Consider the following 16,103-nt stretch of genomic DNA (forward strand, 5'->3'; position numbering starts at 1 on the left):
TTAGATAGCAATTCTGTAGAATTAGATAGCATTTGAAACAGACTGATAGCATGCTAGACAGCACTAGAATTGCATTGTATGTAGTCATAGCACGTCATAGTACAGGGATACTCAAATAGATTTACCTGTGGGCCACATTACAAAAATGGCAAGGGGCCAGGGGCCAGTAGATAAAATTACGACATTAATGATACTTGATAACTTCTCTCTTTCAATTGCTTTATTTTCGCAAAATGTATCAAAGTACAATGTGCATGCACACAATATGTAAATAAATAAATGTGTTACATTTTCTTGCATAAACACAAAGAGCTGTTTCCATAACTGCACAAATTATTGCACATAACATGAGTAGCTGTTATAATAACATAATAACATAACATGAGTAGCTCTTTGCCTGCCTGCCTGCCTGCCTGCCTGCCTGCCTGCCTGCCTGTCTGTCTGTCTGTCCATGAGTAGTTATTTGTCTGTCTGTCAATGAGTAGCTGTCTTACTGTCTGCCTGTCTATGAGTAGCTGTCTGTCTGCCTGCCTGCCTGTCCAATTGTCCATGAGTAGCTGCCTGTCTGCCTGTCTGAGTAGCTGTCTGCCTGCCTGCCTAATTGTCCATGAGTAGCTGTCTGTCTGCCTGTCTATGAGTAGCTGTCTGCCTGCCTGCCTAATTGTCCATGAGTAGCTGTCTGTCTGCCTGTCTATGAGTAGCTGTCTGCCTTCCTGCCTGTCCAATTGTCCATGAGTAGCTGTCTGTCTGTCTATGAGTAGCTGTCTGCCTGCCTGCCCAATTGTCTATGAGTAGCTGTCTGTCTGTCTATGAGTAGCTGTCTGCCTTCCTGCCTGTCCAATTGTCCATGAGTAGCTGTCTGTCTGTCTATGAGTAGCTGTCTGCCTTCCTGCCTGTCCAATTGTCCATGAGTATGCTGTCTGCCTGCCTGTACAATTCTCCATGAGTAGCTGTCTGTCTGTCTGCCTGTCTATGAGTAGCTGTCTGACTGCCTGCCTGTCCAATTCTCCATGAGTAGCTGTCTGTCTGTCTGCCTGTCTATGAGTAGCTGTCTGCCTGCCTGCCAGCCAGCAAGTTGGTTAACAGAAAATAAATTGTTATGGCTGAGTAAAATAAAATACAATAAACACAATTTGCCTGAAAATAGATTACCCAGCAATGACCTTTTTCATGAAAAAAAATGAGTAGTGATATGGCTGACTGAGTAAAATAAAACAATCTACCTGAAAATAGATAGCTATAAGTGAAGAGCAATTTCCGCAATTTCCGCAATCACCATTTCCGCAATTTCCGCAATTTCCATTTCCGCAATTTCCGCAATTTCCATTTCCGCAATTTCCTCAATTTCCATTTCCGCAATTTCCACAATTTCCGCAATTACCATTTCCGCATTTCCGCATTTCCGCAATTTCCATTTCCACCATTTCCGCAATTTCCGCAATTGCTGAGGTTGAGTATCACTGTCATAGTACATAATGTATAGCATATAGTAGTATAGATGTATAGTTTACATGTATAGTTTCATTATATAGATATTCCACTGTTACTTTCTTAGCTTACGCATGTTTCATGATAAATGTTTTTATGTGATGTATTCCCATGCTTTTTTGTTCTTGCTTAATGTAAATCGCTCTGGATTAAGAGCGTCTGCTAAATGCCTATATGCCTAAATTGTCCGTGGACCCCCAGGGGTCCTTGGAGGGTTCCAGGGGGTCCCCGGACCACATATAAGACCCCACATATAATAATAATAATAATAAAACTTTTGTATACCTTTCATGACATGACATGCAGCTCAAAGTGCTTTACAGAGAAATGGAGAAAGAAAGAAAATAAAAGCAAGGCATAAAACATGAGAAATAATACAGTAATTAATGCAATACAGTGAGGACATGAATAGCAACACATTTAAAGATCAATTAAAAGCAAGAGTATAGAAGTGGGTCTTGTGTGTGTGTGTGTGTGTGTGTGTGTGTGTGTGTGTGTGTGTGTGTGTGTGCGTGCGTGCGTGTGTGTGTGTGTGTGCGTGTGTGTCACTGTGTGTGTCACACTGTGTGTGTGTGTGTGTGTGTAATAATAACAATGTGTTTCCCGTAATCAATTAATGTTTATTTGATTTGATTTGATTTGATCTAGGGTCGATACCCAGGCTTTCATCTTTGTCGGCACAAACGTTGAAAGCCTGGAGGAACGATGTGATTGGCCCTGGCCGCTCTGGTCTAGAAGTGGGAGGAGTCAACCCTTCCTGGGTGGGCGTCGCTCCAAATGATGTGACGTTGTGCTGCACTGGGGGGGGGGGGGGGGGGTGACGGACAGATCGGTGAGATCCAATCAGAGCGTGCGCAAATCTCAGTCGCGACCCGCCCCCCTCTAGACCAGAAACCTGACGGGTTGGACTGTGATATGATCGTAGATATTCTGGTGATTTGATTTCATGTGATTTCATGTGATTTCATGTGGTGGTAGATCTTCAGGTGTCAGATGATCAGTTGATGGCCAAACACAACCACTGAAACACAAACAATCAATTAAACATAGACAATCAATGAATTAATAACAACAATAATAACTATAACAATAACAATATAACAATAACAATAACAATAACTATAATTATAACAATAATAATAATAATAATAACTATAACTGCACTCTGTCGATTGCATACTTGCTTGTTGCCTACTAGTGCGCAAGCAGAGCGTGCAAGTACTTTCCGCTACAAACCGCTACAAACTGTAAAATCTCAGTAATGACTACTTGTGCCTGATACGGCAGTGGTGCCAGTTTACATACATGTATACATAGGAGCATTACCTTTAATCCTCCCCGACACTAAAACATATCGTCATTACGTCACCATCGAAAACCAATTACACTCTGGCATTGGGATCCTTTAATCCACATATTTATTACGTCATCATTGAGAGCTAGTTCTACATATACTATGTATATGTAATTTGTAAGTTGATTAGCGGTATACTGTGGTTACTTTGCGCCGTACGCACCGTCCCAGCCGCCCCGCCAATTTTCATGCGAATGCAACGTCCCAGCAAATTGTGCCTGATACGGCAGTGGTGCCAGATTACATACATCTGTATAACTAGCTCTCAATGATGACGTAATAAAGATGTGGATTAAAGGACCCAATGCCAGAGTAATTGGTTTTCGATGGTGACGTAATGACGATATGTTTTAGTGTTGGGAGGATTAAAGGTAATGCTCCTGTCTATACATGTATGTAATCTGGTCCCAGCAAATCAGGCACAATTTGCTGGGACGGTGCAAACGCATCAAAATTGGCGGGACGGCTGGGACGGCACTCTGCTTGCGCAAGTAATAATAATACCTGCTGTATGTCCAGATGGATCTTGCCGCTGTCGTTCTTGTCGAGAGTTTTGAAGATTTCTGTTTAGAGGAAAGAAGAGGGTGTGGTCTTTAGGATAATGGGTGTGGTCTTTAAGATAATGGGTGTGGTCTTTAGGATAATGGGTGTGGTCTTTAAGATAATGGGTGTGGTCTTTAGGATAATGGGTGTGGTCTTTAAGATAATGGGTGTGGTCTTTAGGATAATGAGTGTGGCCAAATAGATAATGGGTGTGGTCTTTAGGATAATGGGTGTGGTCTTTAAGATAATGGGTGTGGTCTTTAGGATAATGGGTGTGGCCAAATAGATAATGGGTGTGGTCTTTAGGATAATGGGTGTGGTCTTTAGGATAATGGGTGTGGTCTTTAATATAATGGGTGTGGTCTTTAAGATAATGGGTGTGGCCAAATATATGATGCGTGTGGTCTATACGATAATGGGTGTGGCCAAATAGATGCTGGGTGTGGTCTATAAGATAATGGGTGTGGCCACTCACTAAAGAGCATCTCCACTCGTATCAGGCAGCCAATGAAACAACAGAACACTCAATGAACAGCCAATGAAACGAGAACACTCACTGAACAGCCAATGAAACAAGAGAACACTCACTGAACAGCCAATGAAACAACAGAACACTCACTGAACAGCCAATGAAACAAGAGAACACTCACTGAACAGCATCTCCACTCGTATCAGGCAGCCAATGAAACAGTCGAAGTCGATGGCATAGTGGGCGTCAGCATAGCGACCAACGATCTCCTGGATGACATCACTGTTGACCTGGAAACCTGAGTGATTGACAGGTGACACCTTCATCATCAGACAGAGCTGCTCTCATCTCATTATTATGTAATTAAACATTATGTTAGTGAGCTGCTCATTATATATGATTAATTATGTAAATGAACTCACCAGCCTCAGACAGAGCTGATCTCAACTCATTATAATATCAGTAATTATGTAAATGAGCTCATGCACCAGCCTCAGACAGAGCTGATCTCATCTCATTATAATATCAGTAATTATGTAAATGAGCTCATGCACCAGCCTCATACAGAGCTGATCTCATCTCATTATAATATCATTAATTATGTAAATGAGCTCACCAGCCTCAGACAGAGCTGATCTCATCTCATGACTGCTCATCGCTCCAGAGTTGTCAGAGTCGTGACTTTTAAACACTTCCTGTGCAATAACAAAAACAATAATAATAACATCAAAACACTAACACAACAATAACAAAAACAATAACTGTCACAGTCACAGACTTTTGTCATTTATTGTACAGTCTAGGTCTTGTATTTCTATGTTTTGTTCCCTGGTCTAGTTTTCATGGTTCTATGTTTGTTTTCTCCAGCTGTGTTGTAATCAACCCTCATGTGTATATCAGTTTTGTTCCCCAGTCAGTGTTTGTTGAGTCATTGTATCCTGTCACCTGTTTCAGTCTGTTTTAAGTTATTTCATGTTCACCTGTTTTCTGAATGGTTTCCAACACTACATGCCTGGCTGTCCTGCGTTTGGGTCCTTACCTCACCAACACGTGACAATAACATAACACAATAATAACAATAGCAACAATAACACAACAATAACATATCACAGCAATAACAATAACATCACAAACCCTAACACAACAATAACACAACAAACAATGTTGGTCCAGGTGTTGTTGTTGTTGTTAATATCTTACCAGGTATTGCTGTATTTTGGTCCACAGAGCATGGAATTCCACCAGGCCCAGTTTAGCTGATCCATCTTTCTGAGATCTGAGTCAAGGTCGATGATCTGAACTCATCTATTGTTATGAACTCATCTATTGTTATGAATTCATCTATTGTTATGAATTAATCTATTGTTATGATTTAATCTATTGTTATGAATTAATCTATTGTTATGAATTCATCTATTGTTATGAATTCATCTATTGTTATGAATTCATCTATTGTTATGAATTCATCTATTGTTATTAATTAATTTATTGTTATGAATTCATTTATTGTTATTAATTAATTTATTGTTATGAACTCATATATTGTTATTAATGAATCTATTGCTACTACTAATCTTTTGTTAAACTCAGGGGTTATTTAATCCATTCAATCATAGCACCCAGCGATTTATAGCAGCGGAGCACATTTAGCGACGGACCGGATGTTATCCCGGATGTGGCTGAAGTAGCTAAATGTAGCCAAAACACTCTAGAGCCGATCGACAAAAACGGGACGTAAGATTAATTCTGACGCGACTAACGACGGGACCGCGGGGGGGGCGTCTGACACATAAAGCTTTTCTTAGAATTGGACGGAATGATTTAGATCAAAAGTTAACATTTTCGATGACGTCCCACTGTTGCGCAACATCGAATGTTGCGCAACAGGCGCTCCCAGCCTGTGGAGCGATGCGATCGGTTTTGATATCAATAACCTCCGTCTTTTTGATCAAACTTGGGCCTGGGCGTTGGGTGGTACTAATAGTAACCTGGGCGCTGGGTGTTACTAATACTAACACTGTTCAGGGTCAAAGGTCACAGTGACCTGTGTTCAGGGTCAAAGGTTAAAGGTCAAAGGTTACGTCCAGGAGGCTGACGATGTGTCGACACGTCTGGAGGCTGAAACCATCAGTTCTGATGTCACTTCCTGTAAGGAAGGAAGGAAGGGAGGGAGGGAGGAAGAAAGAAAGAAAGGAGGAAAGAAAAACTTTTAAATTGGCTTTAAAACTGGCGTGCGTGCACATGCGCGTGCTCGTGCATGCACGTGCGTGTGCTCGTGTGTGTGCTTGTGCGTGCGCGTGTGCTCGCGCGTGCCTGTGTGTCTGTGTCCGGGAGTGCGTTCATGTGCGTGTGCGTGTGTGTGCGTGCGCGTGCGTGTGCGTGCGTGCCTGCGTGTGTGTGCGTGTGTGTGTCTGTGTGCGTGTGTGCGTGCGTGTGTTCTTACTCTGAGTCACCACCGTGTTCAGAATCTGCTGCAGCTCCTCTGCCGAGATCTCTGAGTCCTGAATGACCAATGAGATGAAAGAATGAAACATTGACCAATCAGATGAAAGAATGTAACATTGACCAATCAGATGAAAGAATGAAACACTGACCAATCAGATGAAAGAATGAAACATTGACCAATCAGATGAAAGAATTTAATATTGACCAATCAGATTAAAGAATGAAACACTGACCAATCAGATGAAAGAATGAAACACTGACCAATCAGATGAAATAATGAAACATTGACCAATCAGATGAAAGAATGAAACACTGACCAATCAGATGAAAGAATGAAACATTGACCAATCAGATGAAAGAATGAAACATTGACCAATCAGATGAAATAATGAAACATTGACCAATCAGATGACAGAATGAAACATTGACCAATCAGATGAAAGAATGAAACATTGACCAATCAGATGAAAGAATGAAACATTGACCAATCAAATGAAAGAATGAATCATTGACCAATCAGATGAAAGAATGAAACACTGACCAATCAGATGAAAGAATGAAACATTGACCAATCAGATGAAAGAATTTAATATTGACCAATCAGATTAAAGAATGAAACACTGACCAATCAGATGAAAGAATGAAACACTGACCAATCAGATGAAATAATGAAACATTGACCAATCAGATGAAAGAATGAAACACTGACCAATCAGATGAAAGAATGAAACATTGACCAATCAGATGAAAGAATGAAACATTGACCAATCAGATGAAATAATGAAACATTGACCAATCAGATGACAGAATGAAACATTGACCAATCAGATGAAAGAATGAAACATTGACCAATCAGATGAAAGAATGAAACATTGACCAATCAAATGAAAGAATGAATCATTGACCAATCAGATGAAAGAATGAAACATTGACCAATCAAATGAAAGAATGAATCATTGACCAATCAGATGAAAGAATGAAACATTGACCAATCAGATGAAAGAATGAAACGTTGACCAATCAGATGAAAGGATGAAACATTGACCAATCAGATGAAAGAATTAAACATTGACCAATCAGATGAAAGAATAAAACACTGACCAATCCGATGAAAGAATGAAACATTGACCAATCATTGACCTATTACACTAATTTCATGTGAGTGAATAGTTATTGAGTAACGAGTCTTTACGTTTCCAGAGATCTGCTTGAAGAGATGTTGAAAATGTGGATCCACGTCACTGTCTCTGACGTCAGGCTAGACACGCACGCACGCACGCACGCGCGCGCGCACACACACACACACACACACACACACACACACACACACACACACACACACACACACACACACACACACACACACACACACACACACACACACACACACACACACACACACACACACACACACACACACACACACACACACACACACACACACACACACACATTTCGATTTCTTTATTTGAGTCCACATTTATAAAATACATTATCAAGGGCACAAATATTTGCAGTTGCTTCTGATATACTACGCACTCGAAACATCACGTGTCTTGCAGTGCTCGAGTCCAAACAAGCCCTAAATGTACAGAATATACAGTAGGCAACACATTAACTTATTCACAGCCAACATTGGTCACTTCAGTCTGTCATATTATTACCAACACCGAAAGTAAATCATGGGTACAAAAAGCAACTTCTCCTCCAAATAGACCGACTGTCTATAATGGAGGAGATTGAACAGTATGTTGCGAGGCTGCCGCTGCTTTGCCTTACACTTGGACAACCCTATAATCCTCAAGCCTCTGACCACTAGCCTGTGGACATCATGGCCCAGGCTGCCAAATATAAAAACAATGAACTGACAGACAGACAGACAGACAGACAGACAGACAGACAGACAGACAGACAGACAGACAGACAGACAGACAGACAGACAGACAGACAGACAGACAGACAGACAGACAGACAGGTACCTCGTCCACAGTGGCAGCTACATCCTCCTCCATGGGACTGCAACAGAAAACGTGTTGTAATGTCATGTTTCATCCACCGGGTGGCAGTGTGTTGTAATGTCATGTTTCCCATTACAGTCAGAACTACAGACTCACTCCCAATCTAAACTATGGAATGAACTTCATATTACAGTCAGAACTACAGACTCACTCCCAATCTAAACTATGGAATGAACTTCACATTACAGTCAGAACTACAGACTCACTCCCAATCTAAACTATGGAATGAACTTCACATTACAGTCAGAACTACAGACTCACTCCCAATCTAAACATATGGAATGAACTTCACATTACAGTCAGAACTACAGACTCACTCCCAATCTTCCGCCATAGTCTGAAAACCCACCTCTTCAGACTCCATCTTAGCCCGTAGCCCCTCCCCTAGACTATAATTACTCTCTCACCTGCCATTGGTCAGTTTCTCAGAGAACACTCTCAACAGGAAGCTTCCTTTACGATGGGGTTCAAAGGTCGACGGGATGATGACATATTCTCCTGGAGGAAGTTTAAACCTGTCGCACACCTAGCAGACAGACAGACAGGCAGGCAGGCAGGCAGGCAGACAGGCAGGCAGGCAGGCAGGCAGGCAGGCAGGCAGGCAGGCAGGCAGGCAGGCAGGCAGGCAGACAGGCAGACAGACAGACAGACAGACAGACAGACATTAGTCTGACTAACTAACTAACCCGTGAACCTAACATCTGTCCAACGGTAATCTGCTAAAAAATGCTAAATTATAAATCTTACATAAGTTGAGCCTTTGCATACACCTGTAAGTATAAGGTAAGGCAAGGCTAGTGCTAACATGCTAATGCTAACGTGCTAATCAATAATAAAGTATTCGATCAATCAATGGTGACCCCTGACCTCTCTGATGTTGCTGAAGGCGTTGCTACGGGCAACAGACGTTTGTCTCAGCAGCGAATCAGGACCCAGGTGGATGTTGCTCCGCCCCTTGTACTGATGACATCACAGGAAGAGGTGTGACTTTAAATGTGTGGCGCAACGTTGTTTAGTGTGTGTGTGTGTGTGTGTGTGTGTCCGTGTGTGTCCGTGCATGCATGCGTGCATGCGTGCGTGTGTGCGTGCGTGCGCCATCATACACACCTCTTCAGGAACCTGCAGAGAAGAGCAGAAAGGTCAAAAGGTTAATAACCAGTACGGTACTATTTTACTGTACCGTACCGTACCGTAGTGTACTGTACTACTTTAGCTTATATCTGACCTATAATGTGTGTGTCTCTGCTGAGACAGCAGAGACAATGTATGCATGAATGAACCATTGTAAAGCGGTTTGAGCACTTGGAAAAGCGCTAGAAAAATGCAATTCATTATTAAGCGCTACTCGTTATCTCATCTGGTACTGAGGTCTCGTTATCCCACCTGGTACTGAGGTATCTTTATCACCTGGTTCTGATGTCTTGTTAACTCACCTGTTACACACCGTTAGCTCACCTGGTACACACCGTTAGCTCACCTGGTACACACCGTTAGCTCACCTGATACACATCATTATCTCACCTGGTACACATCGTTATCTCACCTGGTACACATCGTTATCTCACCTGGTACACGGCGAAGCCGATGGTGTTGAGGTCTCGTCCGAAGCGTTTCTCCCGCCGAGCGTCTTTCTGCATCAGACCAATCAGAATGCTGCATCCTGGACCTTCGTCGCCGCCGTCCTCATCATCATCCTCTTCCTCCAAACGCAGCAGGAACTGAGGGTTGGAGCAGAAGGTCGCTGTGGAGCAGATATTATTATTGTTGTTGTTATTGTTGTTGTTGTTGTTGTTATCATCATCTAATACTTGTAGGGATTGCGTCCTCAGATATTGTCTGTGTGATTGGCTGGAAGGTGTGCCATTCTGCGTTGCAATTGGCTGAGCATTGTTCGAGCCCACACGCTTTCTCCAGGTACTGTATTTTCTAGTAAATCTCGTCTCGTCTGGCACGGAATGAGTTTAAAGATGTGGGTCTGGACATACATAGATTGTGCATTACATTCACCCATTCACACACACACACACACACACACACACACACACACACACACACACACACACACACACACACACACACACACACACACACACACACACACACACACACACACACACACACACACACACACCTTAGATTAGATTAGATACATAGATTGTGCATTACATTCACCCATTCACACACACACATTCACACACCTTTACATAGATTGTGCATTACATTCACCCATTCACACACATCTTTACATAGCTTGTGCATTACATTCACCCATTCACACACCTTTACATAGATTGTGCATTACATTCACCCATTCACACAGACATTCACACACCGATGGTGGAGGAAACCATGCAAGGCTGCACATCAGGAGCAATCAGGGGTTCAGAGTCTTGTTGAACCGTACCTGGTAGTTTAGGGATTTGAACCGTACCTGGGTAGTTGCGGCAGCCTCCGGCCGTTGAACCAACGCGCCACGCCCCCTCAAAGTGCTGGTAGTTCCACCGGCCAATCAGGTCGCTGCTCAGAGTGTCGGGTGTCAGGTTACAGATCTCCAGTTTGTCGAATTTACGCAGGAAGTCTTCAAAGGCCATCCTTCAAAAATAAAATACATTATTGTCATTGTCGAGAAGTCTTCAAAGGCCATCCTTCAAAATAAAATACATTATAATTATCATGATTTATCGTTATTAGAGAAAGAATGTGCGTGCGTGCGTGCGTGCGTGCGTGCGTGCGTGCGTGTGTGCGTGCGTGCGTGCGTGTGTGCGTGCGTGCGTGCGTGTGTGTGTGTGTGTGTGTGTGTGTGTGCGTGCGCTCAGTCTTACCAGAACTCTCCATCTTCAGCTGAATGATAAAGAGCTGATTTCTCTTCTGACGGAACGCCATCCCACTCTGTGGACCTGTTTTATTATTATTATTATTATTATTAACTCCTTGTCTCCTTCCTTATCTGTAGACGCATCAGCACTCAGCCAATCAACTCATCGCTATGGGCTACACACATTGCTCAGCCAATTGATTGATTGATTGATTGATACATTGAATGGCTGTGAATGGTTAATTGTTTAATTGGATGGATCTGATTGATTGTTTAATGGAATGTCTGTGATTGGTGGGTTGGTACTGTTGAATGTCTGTGATTGGTGGGTTGGTAGTAATGTTGAATGTCTGTGATTGGCTGGTTGGTACAGTTGAATGTCTGTGATTGGCTGCTTGGTACTGACTGGTCGCTCCAGGCTCCAGTCCACTCCTTCTCTCCCCAGGGGTTCCTGATTCGCAGCAGCTCCACTGGAGAGCCGTACAGATGAACCTGATTGGACCAGAGCAACAGAGGAGATCTGATTGGTATGATCTGTACTGTAACTGATTGGACCAGAACAACAGAGGAGATCTGATTGGTTGGCAGGGGTGTAAAGATGAGGGATTTGCAAAAGACTCAAGTACATCAAATCCTCAGTACTTGTATTTCTACTCCACTACAATCAGAAGACAATATTGTACTATTACTTAGGCATACCATATTCTGAATTACCAAAAAGAGGACACATGCGCGCGTGCATGTGCGCATGCATGTCGTGGATGTGCATGTGTAGTGCACGTTTGAATTAAATTAATTTGTCAAAAAAAGTTTGGCTCCTAAATTTGATCAAATATGGTCTATATTAGTTATGTATTTATTTAAAGCAGTGGCTCTCAAAGGTGTGATCCAGGGACCCTCATGGTTCCTTGAGGGGGTTCCAAATGGACCCATTATAGGTCTGTATGTTATGGAATCAAATGGGACTCTTATGGGTCCATCTGGTTTTACTCTCAGAGTTATGGGGGACACTCCAATGTTAAAGCACTGGGCCCTAGTGGTAAGTGGAAGAACTGCAGTTGGACCCGTGGATTCATGACGATGAAACCCCCGTGCAGCAGCTGGGCTTTAACATTGAGCGCTCGGTTGCACTTCCACATTGGACCTCCACAATGTGGTGGTCCAATGCGGAAATGCGCCCCAAAAAGGCGGAAATAGACGGTCCCTCCGGCGGCTTCAAAACGCCACTGAGCAACTTCCACTGACATGAATAGCGGAGGGGGCGGAGCTTCGCGCCAGTTCAGTCTCTATCCTTTTAATACTCTATGGTCGTAACCTTTTGAACCCGTCTAAAGACGGATGGCGGGTTTTAAATATTGTACCATTGTACTATTTAACTTCATAATTACAGTTACTTTTGATCAGGAAACATACATTAAACACTTCACCTTATACTAAAATATACATTTTGACCATTTGAAAATAGCTGATCTGTGACGGAATAATGAATCTGCACCAATAATTAATGGATTGATTGATTGATTGATTGATTGATTGATTGACAGCTCTGACCTCATTGGCTGCGGTGACAGAGTAGGCGTGTCCTTTCACCAGCTTCTGACGAGTTATCGCCTCCGTGTCGCTAGCGCTGGATATCTGAGCACGCACGCACACACGCACGCACACATGCACAGCACACCAAGTACAGTGCATAGTTAGTAGAGAATACACACACACACACACACACACACACACACACACACACACACACACACACACACACGGACCCCTCCCCAGCCTCACATCAATAGAACACCCCAGTAGAGACCCCAGCCTCAGAGCCCTCCTAACGATGTTGAACAGGTCCTTGGGGGGTCTCAGCAGATCAAAGGACTCGGCGATCCCTCCGGTGAAATCCTCACAGCCCTCCATGCTCGACCCCCCCGAGAGGGCCTCGTAGCTGCCGCTCACCCTGGAACACACATGCATGCACACACGCACGCATGCACACACACGCACGCGCACGCACACACGCACGCACGCACGCACACACACACACACACACGCACACACGCACACACGCGCACACACGCACGCACGCACGCACGCACAGATACACACACACACACAGACACACACATTTCGATTACTTTATTTGAATCCACAAATTAGTATTTGGCTGCAAGTTGTTTGGCTTTTTTTTCATGCCAGCTATTCTTAGGCCACTCATGGTCAGTTTATAAATGCACATGGCCCAGGCTTCCGAATATCAGTATGGCAAATCTACACAGCGATACCCTAGGTTTGTTATACTTCCAAGTAATGGTTGGTACTTAGAATGTTTATCTTGGAATGCCTGGTCCATGCATGTACAGATCAAAGACACAGCCCACCTCCAACATCAGGTGTATTGGGGATGTTAGCAAAGACATCGCATGCACAGCTAAACCAATCTGGTAACACTCTTGAATGTTTATACATTGCTGCACTAGATGGCACATATACTTTCGAACTGCATCAGACACTTTTATTTATTATTCAGATTTTATTTGATTACCTATTCATCGAATAGTTGATTTCTTCCAAAGTTTGATTAATTAATTATTCTAAAACAGAAAAATGTGGCCTATAGGTTTTAAGAAATCATGAGGCTCACGCGCACGCACGCACACGTGACTCACGTCTCCACTGCGTGAAGGTATTTAAAGGTGTGTGAAGGTATTTAAATGCTTGATAAAGGAAACTCCCTCATTTGTAGATTAAGATAACGATGAGTGCGACTAACGAGGGGTTAATGCAGTTGGTTCTCAACCAGTGGTCCGGGGACCCCCGCGGACCCCCCACGGAAGCGCGGACCCCCGGACTGAGAGGCTAAATGTCATCAAATGGTGGTTCCGTGGCTCAGATGGGTCTGAGAGGGTAAATGTAGGAGCCAAAATATACATTTTGTTTGTTGTTTATTCTATTTGTTTATTTTTTCCCACACTTGGGTTTTCGATGTGCCACAGCCCTTACCTGATTGATAAGCTCCTGCTGTGTGTCTGCTAATCATTGTACTTATGTCAGCTGTGTGTCTGGGCAGTGGCATTCAGTGAGAGAATGGAGGTGAGCTCTAGGCTCAATATTTTCTGTTGACCGTTTAATCGTTTAATCGTTTATCTTTTGATCGTTTATACCAACAGAGTACGTTTTCATTTATCAACATTTTCAGTACATTTTTTAACCTTGTTTATTTGTCAATAAATCACCTTAACTACAATAAGCACCTTTCTTGATTTGATTGAAAGAAACGCGTCATACAGTTCCTGCCGACAGCTCAGCCTCATAGGACTACTACTATTTGATTTGATGGGAAGAAGTAGTCGCTACAACACTAAATGTCAACAAATGGTGGTCCGTGGCTCAGATGGGTCTGAGAGGCTAAATGTCATCAAACGGTGGTTCCGTGGAAATACTGAATAAATAAATAATGGACCTTGATGTGAAAAAGGGTTGAAAACCCTTGGGTTAAATAAATCCACAGAAAATCTACAAGTTCGAGTACGAGCTTGTAGATATGATATTTTCAGATATTTTCCCAGAAATAAAATAAATCAGAGAACCACATATTTACTGTTTGACCTAGCAGTGTGTGTGTGTGTGTGTGTGTTTGCTTTAACTCCTGTTGAGCAAACACTCGACACACCCTGCCACACACACACACACACACACACACACACACACACACACACACACACACACACACACACACACACACACACACACACACACACACACACACACACACACACACACACACACACACACACACACACACACACACACACACACACACACACAGCGTCCAGGATCATTGTGTTGACCTTGTATTTGTCCAGGGAACATTTTAAGAAACGCCCAAACACACCTCAAACACATCTGATCTGAGCTCCACCAAACACACCTGAGTCCAGATTCTAAATGATGACCCTCCCAGCGATATGAGAAGAATATATATTCAAAGATTTGCGACACATTTTCACGATTTTTCAAAAATAGCAGATCCACAAGCTAACGATACAGAGACACCTCCCTGACAATATAACGTTACAGAGACACCTCCCTGACAATATAACGATACAGAGAGACCTCCCTGACAATATAACGATACAGAGACACCTCCCTGACAATATAACGATACAGAGACACCTCCCTGACAATATAACGATACAGAGAGACCTCCCTGACAATATAACGATACAGAGACACCTCCCTGACAATATAACGATACAGAGACACCTCCCTGACAATATAACGATACAGAGACACCTCCCTGACAATATAACGATACAGAGACACCTCCCTGACAATATAACGATACAGAGACACCTCCCTATCAATATAACGATACAGAGACACCTCCCTATCAATATAACGGATACAGAGACACCTCCCTGACAATATAACGATACAGAGACACCTCCCTGACAATATAACGATACAGAGACACCTCCCTGACAATATAACGATACAGAGACACCTCCCTGACAATATAACGATACAGAGACACCTCCCTATCAATATAACGATACAGAGACACCTCCCTGACAGACAGACAGACAGACAGACAGACAGACAGACTGACTGACTGACTTAGCGTAAGCCTTCTCCAGCAGGGGGCTCCAGAACTCGTTGTTTTCTGCAGAATGAACGAACAGCAGCTTCCCGTCTCTGGTTGGCAGACGGTCGTCAATCACCACGTCCAGCCAATCACCATACTGCCAGACCTGTCAATCACACACAGCAACCAATCAGCACTCAGCATACTGCCAGACCTGTCAATCACACACAGAAACCAATCAGCATTAAGCATACTGCCAGACCTGTCAATCACACACAGCAACCAATCAGCATACTGCCAGACCTGTCAATCATCGCGACACAACCAATGACATTGCAGCAGGGTCAGTGACCTCTGACCTGGAAGTGGAAGATCCCAGCGTAGTCCTGCTG

The 16,103-nt window shown here is 43.2% G+C and overlaps 1 protein-coding gene across 1 annotated transcript in view; it reads right to left on the reverse strand.

The window, feature by feature from the left end:
• Window positions 1-321: 321 nt before the first annotated feature.
• LOC308313072 (calpain-2 catalytic subunit-like) overlaps window positions 322-16,103 on the reverse strand; it is a gene marked incomplete at its 5' end in the record, with an annotated part of 18,385 nt that continues 2,603 nt past the window's right edge. The window contains 20 exons of the mRNA XM_080759973.1: window positions 322-2,509; window positions 3,347-3,405; window positions 4,036-4,152; window positions 4,471-4,549; window positions 5,055-5,123; window positions 5,936-6,000; window positions 6,298-6,355; window positions 7,492-7,557; window positions 8,279-8,315; window positions 8,725-8,843; window positions 9,185-9,277; window positions 9,425-9,436; window positions 9,883-10,058; window positions 10,749-10,909; window positions 11,140-11,214; window positions 11,539-11,624; window positions 12,684-12,767; window positions 12,915-13,083; window positions 15,744-15,877; window positions 16,071-16,103. The exon at window positions 16,071-16,103 is cut by the window's right edge and continues 86 nt beyond it. Coding sequence (XP_080616099.1) covers window positions 2,486-2,509; window positions 3,347-3,405; window positions 4,036-4,152; window positions 4,471-4,549; window positions 5,055-5,123; window positions 5,936-6,000; window positions 6,298-6,355; window positions 7,492-7,557; window positions 8,279-8,315; window positions 8,725-8,843; window positions 9,185-9,277; window positions 9,425-9,436; window positions 9,883-10,058; window positions 10,749-10,909; window positions 11,140-11,214; window positions 11,539-11,624; window positions 12,684-12,767; window positions 12,915-13,083; window positions 15,744-15,877; window positions 16,071-16,103 — 1,716 coding nt within the window. The 3' untranslated portion in view covers window positions 322-2,485. The remainder of the gene's footprint in view (window positions 2,510-3,346; window positions 3,406-4,035; window positions 4,153-4,470; window positions 4,550-5,054; window positions 5,124-5,935; window positions 6,001-6,297; window positions 6,356-7,491; window positions 7,558-8,278; window positions 8,316-8,724; window positions 8,844-9,184; window positions 9,278-9,424; window positions 9,437-9,882; window positions 10,059-10,748; window positions 10,910-11,139; window positions 11,215-11,538; window positions 11,625-12,683; window positions 12,768-12,914; window positions 13,084-15,743; window positions 15,878-16,070) is intronic.

Source organism: Protomyctophum bolini (genome assembly GCF_963924005.1).
Source record: "Protomyctophum bolini genome assembly, chromosome: 3".
Classification (NCBI taxonomy): Eukaryota; Metazoa; Chordata; class Actinopteri; order Myctophiformes; family Myctophidae; genus Protomyctophum; species Protomyctophum bolini.